This window comes from Oncorhynchus kisutch, linkage group LG6, assembly GCF_002021735.2.
Source record: "Oncorhynchus kisutch isolate 150728-3 linkage group LG6, Okis_V2, whole genome shotgun sequence".
NCBI classification, from domain to species: Eukaryota; Metazoa; Chordata; class Actinopteri; order Salmoniformes; family Salmonidae; genus Oncorhynchus; species Oncorhynchus kisutch.
The window spans coordinates 22,815,934-22,821,933 of record NC_034179.2 but is presented as its reverse complement, the minus strand read 5'-3'; the positions used below and the strand labels follow the sequence as shown (position 1 = coordinate 22,821,933).

Sequence of the window (6,000 nt, the reverse complement as noted above, 5' to 3'; positions counted from 1 at the left end):
CCACTGCCTGTTCACCCCGCTATCATCCAGAAGGCGAGGTCAGTACAGGTGCATCAAAGCTGGGACCGAGAGACTGAAAAACAGCTTCTATCTCAAGGCCATCAGACTGTTAAACAGCCACCACTAACATTGAGTGGCTGCTGCCAACACACTGACAATGACACTGACTCAACTCCAGCCACTTTAATAATGGGAATTGATGGGAAATGATGTAAATATATCACTAGCCACTTTAACAATTAACAATTAACAATGCTACCTTATATAATGTTACTTACCCTACATTATTCATCTCATATGCATACGTATATACTGTACTCTATATCATCGACTGCATCCTTATGTAATACATGTATCACTAGCCACTTTAACTATGCCACTTTGTTTACATACTCATCTCATATGTATATACTGTACTCGATATGATCTACTGTATCTTGCCTATGCTGCTCTGTACCATCACTCATTCATATATCCTTATGTACATATTCTTTATCCCCTTACACTGTGTATAAGACAGTAGTTTTGGAATTGTTAGTTAGATTACTTGGTGGTTATTACTGCATTGTCGGAACTAGAAGCACAAGCATTTCGCTACACTCGCATTAACATCTGCTAACCATGTGTATGTGACAAATAAAATTAGCTTTGATTTGATTTGATTTGGATGGCTGCAAACTTTATACTTTTAAACTCGGACAAAACAGAGATGCTTGTTCTAGGTCCCAAGAAACAAAGAGATCTTCTGTTGAATCTGACAATTAATCTTAATGGTTGTACAGTCGTCTCAAATAAAACTGTGAAGGACCTCGGCGTTACTCTGGACCCTGATCTCTCTTTTGACAAACATATCAAGACTGTTTCAAGGACAGCTTTTTTCCATCTACGTAACATTGCAAAAATCCTAAACTTTCTGTCCAGAAATGATGCAGAAAAATTTATCCATGCTTTTGTTACTTCTAGGTTAGACTACTGCAATACTCTACTTTCCGGCTACCCGGATAAAGCACTAAATAAACTTCAGTTAGTGCTAAATACGGCTGCTAGAATCCTGACTAGAACCAACAAATTTGATCATATTACTCCAGTGCTAGCTTCCCTACACTGGCTTCCTGTCAAGGCAAGGGCTGATTTTAAGGTTTTACTGCTAACCTACAAAGCATTACATGGGCTTGCTCCTACCTATCTCCCTGATTTGGTCCTGCCGTACATACCTACACGTACGCTATGGTCACAAGACGCAGGCCTCCTAATTGTCCCTAGAATTTCTAAGCAAACAGCTGGAGGCAGGGCTTTCTCCTATAGAGCTCCATTTTTATGGAATGGTCTGCCTACCCATGTGAGAGACGCAAACTAGGTCTCAACCTTTAAGTCTTTACTGAAGACTCATCTCTTCAGTGGGTCATATGATTGAGTGTAGTCTGGTCCAGGAGTGTGAAGGTGAACGGAAAGGCTCTGGAGCAACGAACCGCCCTTGCTGTCTCTGCCTGTCTCTGCCTTCCCCTCTTTCCACTGGGATTCTCTGCCTCTAACCCTATTACAGGGGCTGAGTCGCTGGCTTACTGGTGCTCTTTCATGCCGTCCCTAGGAGGGGTGCGTCACTTGAGTGGGTTGAGTCACTGATGTGATCTTCCTGTCTGGGTAGGCGCCCCCCTTGGGTTGTGCAGTGGCGGAGATCTTTGTGGGCTATAGGATGGATCCTGTCTCAGGATGGTAAGTTGGTGGTTGAAGATATCCCTCTAGTGGTGTGGGGTCTGTGTTTTGGCAAAGTGGGTTGAGTTAAATCCTTCCTGTTTGGCCCTGTTCAGGGGTATCATCGGATGGGGCCACAGTGTCTCCTGACACCTCCTGTCTCAGCCTCCAGTATTTATGCTGCAGTAGTTTATGTGTCGGGGGGCTAGGGTCAGGTTGTTAAATCTGGAGTACTTCTCCTGTCTTATCTGGTGCCCTGTGTGAATTTAAGTATGCTCTCTCTAATTCTCTCTTTCTCTCTTTCTTTCTCTCTCTCTGAGGACCTGAGCCCTAGGACCATGCCTCAGGACTACCTGGCATGATGACTCCTTGCTGTCCCCAGTCCACCTGACCGTGCTGCTGCTCCAGTTTCAACTGTTCTGCCTGCGGCTATGAAATCCTGACCTGTTCACCGGACGTGCTACCGGTCCCAGACCTATTATTTTACCATGCTGGTAATTTATGAACATTTGAACATCTTGGTCCGATCCTTCATACTCCTCGTCAGAGGAAGACGAATGTCGTTACACATGCTTATTTAAGATGGTGAGGAAGGCATTTAAAAAAAAACAGGCATCCTCTACTGACGGGATGAGATCAATATCCTTCCAGGATACCCCGGCCAGGTTGATTAGAAAGGCCTGCTCGCTGAAGTGTTTCAGGGAGCGTGTGACAGTGATGAGTGGGGGTTGTTTGACCGCTGACCCATTACGGTTGCAGGCAATGAGGCAGTGATCGCTGAGATCTTGGTTGAAAACAGCAGAGGTGTATTTAGAGGGCAAGTTGGTTAGGATGATATCTATGACTGAAAGTCTACAGGAACTGTACTTCCCCGACTCTGGGGAAGTAGATACATGCTTTTATTGATAAAATCTCAAACTATTCCTTTAATTTTTCTGTATTGAAAATGATTAGGCAGGTCTCTTAGTGTTCGTTTTCAGGATGAAAAAGCAGTTTCAGTGTCAATTTAAACAACCAAAACCAGATAGAAAGCATGCAGAAAAGAAATGGAACTATACATATTTTTTATTTTTTATACCATATTTGACAACTAACAATCAAATAAAAGTTAGACAGTCTGGGAGAATCAAAAACTGGGCATTCAGGGCACATGCCCATTGGTTTTGTTCTAATGTTTGACCAGAGGAACATAGCATTAGCTATATAAAAAATTCATAGAATTGCAGGAATTAAAACTGTAAAATTGTCTCTCAGCTCCATGCCAAACTGTGTAGAATGGCTGAAATTTGCTTAAAATCTGCAAACTGTTTTCTCCACCAACAAAAAAATAAATTTACATTTCTAGCTAGTAGCAAAGAAGAGGTGACGTGAGAGAGTGTTTTTCGTCCCAAATCTGCCCAAGTTAAGCAGATCATTAATTATTAAGCAAGTGAGGGAGTTTTTTATGGGGGGGGGAGAAATGAGTGTCAAAATTTGTTAAGATAAAAGGAATTGCTATTTGCTTAGGTTATTACAAGTGTACAGATATAAGTGTGATGCACGTGACATCCCAGCAACGTTGAGAAAAAACACTTTATTGGAGTTGTCCCTGTTGAAATTCGAGTCGGTCTATGCATATTCATATTCTCAAAATATTTTGTAAATCAAGGATATTATTTCTGATCTGGCTAATGGGTGTATATCCAGCTAGTTCAGGTCCTGTCTGACTGTTTTCTGCTCTGAATGCAGATAGAGGTCTCACACACACACAAACACACACACACACACACAAAGACATACACACACACACACACACACACAGTGTTTTTGCAACAAAAATCTTTATTCTCATCTACTATGCTACAAATTGTTTTACTATTTGGCATGCATAGAATCACACAAGGAAGACACATGCAAAGTCACAAATAAGACTGCCTAAGGGAGACTCGCACAACAAAATACACAAGCACTCATACATAAACACTCTCATCAGTACATAAATACACACACACACACATTCTCACACAGGTTCCAGTGTTATGTTGATCACCACAATAATATACTGTGTATATGTTTGTTTGTGGTGCACATTGTTTATTTGCATGGGGAGTGACAGTGTGTCTGGTTAAATCATAAGTGGAGCATGCATTCTTAGTATTCATGCAAAAGTGTGTATTGGGTTGGCCCGAAGAAACCAATTAATTATGATTGCTACCGCATTCCCCAGAGTATTCGGTTCTCAAGAAACAGACCTTCCATTTATCAAAGCAGGTACCCATCTATGTTCAAAACTCGTAGAATGTAACTCGATATGTCAAAAAAAACTCGTAGAATGTAACTCGATATGTCAAAAAAAATCAAAAAAAAGTGCATCCGTGGTAATACATGGCATGTAATTCAAGATAGAGCCAGCATATGCCATGGGTTTGACACTAACTGTACAGTATCTTAAGACATATGAAATCTTACAGGAAAGGATAATTGAGGTGCACAAACACACATGAACGCACACACAAACAATACATATTTTGAGAGTTGGTACTCTGATATAATAATATTGCCACTAAAAAGTTTATTTTAGGAGTCCAAAGCCCCAGAGGGGAATATGCTGCTTTAGACTAGTTATAGGAGACGTTGGCATACGTAAGAAAGTGTTGAAAATGTAAATGTGTCTCCTTTACTTTGCTACAGCATTAACCAACCATTGCAATGAGTGTAAGTAGCTCAAACATCACATTGCTCTTTAGACCCTGTAAACACCTAGATATGTTTTCTCTAATATCTGAAATGTACAATGTAAAACTGTGGGAGGCTGGCTGTTGTTCTGTTTTGCTCTTAGAGACAGCAGTAACAGCATCATCATGATCACTGATGTTGTTCCTTCAGCTTCTGTGCATGTCTTCAGATGTGGCAGTAGCAGAGCGGGGTTGATATGTCGTTTTCTCCTTCTGTAGTTCAGAGGTCTGAGGTAAGAGGTCTGTCGGTAAGGGCTCTGCCATCTCTGCCTCTCCTTCACTTCTTCTTCTCCTTCTCATCCTCTTTTACCAGGAAAGGAACCAGTCGGTATCATGACCTACACTCAGCGAGACATCATGCGCACAAACTCTGAGGGAGATTCGTAAAAGAGAGAGATTAATAAAACTGAGAGACATTAATACAACAACAGGGAAAGAGTGTGAACATGATTCACATAAAGTTTAGTGGCTGATCCCCAACTGGTGAATTCGGCCCACGGGTGATTTTATTTGCCCCCCCCTCCCCTATAAAAGACTGTAAAACACCAGCAGATCAGCTCCAAGAGATTTTAATTTTGTAAATCTGTTCCATAGTATTCCCACGCATAATAGAGAGATACTGTATATGTGATCGTAAACAAATGTAAGCAGTGTTTGAAATTATGTTTCAGTCAAATGTTATATGTTTGGGCTTCTTGCGGTCAATTTGCAGTCTACAAATGATTTGTAATTATGTCCTAACGTGTAGGGAATGCATGGTACTGAAGGTCACAGTGCTTTTAAGAACTGTATGCGCTGCTATCAGCCAATAAAAATAAATACATTTTCATAGCAACGATTCTATTTCTAAATGAGCACTGTGGATTATAAATATGAATGTATTTAGAGCGTAAGACGTGTGGGCGAAACTAACGTTTGGAGAACGCAGAGCATACGGATGACTCTAGTAAGAATACCAGCACATTGCTATTTTTGTCCCACTGGCAGTATGCTTCCCTTGTTCTCCTGGTAATCTGTGAGGTGACATAATCCTTTGGTGTGGAGATAATCTGACAGGCAGCCTGACTCCCTTCATCCTCCCACCTCGCTCTTAGCATGATGCTAGAGTATCAGCCTGCCTCAAACTGTATCGGTGGGGATTGGCACTGAGAGAGTGTGTATATGCATGTGCTTGGGTATGTGTGTGTGTGACGGGATTATTGGCATAGCCATAGGAGGGTGCTACAGCACCCCCTGAAAAATCAGAATAAAAAAATATATATATTAGCAGCCCGACATATCCGTCTGCAACGCCAGCACTGGCAAAAATATTTGTTTGATGTGTTTCCTACCATTCCCTTTTATCCATTCTAGCCATTACAATGAGCCTGTCCTCCAACAGCCTCCTCTGGACTGTATATATGAATGGACAAAGCCATCAATCATGTGACACCATTCATTCCTATTTGAACACTCAATAGCGCATTGAAGCCAAATTAAGGTTTAGATGGCATATCATGAAGACATAACATGTGCAGTTTGAGCTATTCTAGGTAGTGATGTTGTAAGCTTGATCAGTGCTGCTGACTCTCAATGAGGAACTCAATTTGAAGGC

General features: G+C 41.4%; 1 protein-coding gene across 3 annotated transcripts in view; it reads right to left on the bottom strand.

Moving 5' to 3' along the window:
- Positions 1 to 2,738: 2,738 nt before the first annotated feature.
- Positions 2,739 to 6,000, bottom strand: part of LOC109892078 (calcium-binding protein 1) — a 29,909-nt gene continuing 26,647 nt past the window's right edge. For 2 of the 3 annotated variants that reach the window (XM_020484500.2, XM_031826412.1), the window contains one exon: positions 2,746 to 4,776. In XM_020484500.2, coding sequence (XP_020340089.1) covers positions 4,751 to 4,776 — 26 coding nt within the window. In that variant the 3' untranslated portion in view covers positions 2,746 to 4,750. Of the gene's footprint in view, positions 4,777 to 6,000 lie in introns of all 3 variants that reach the window. The other variant, XM_020484499.2, reaches the window with a different exon arrangement.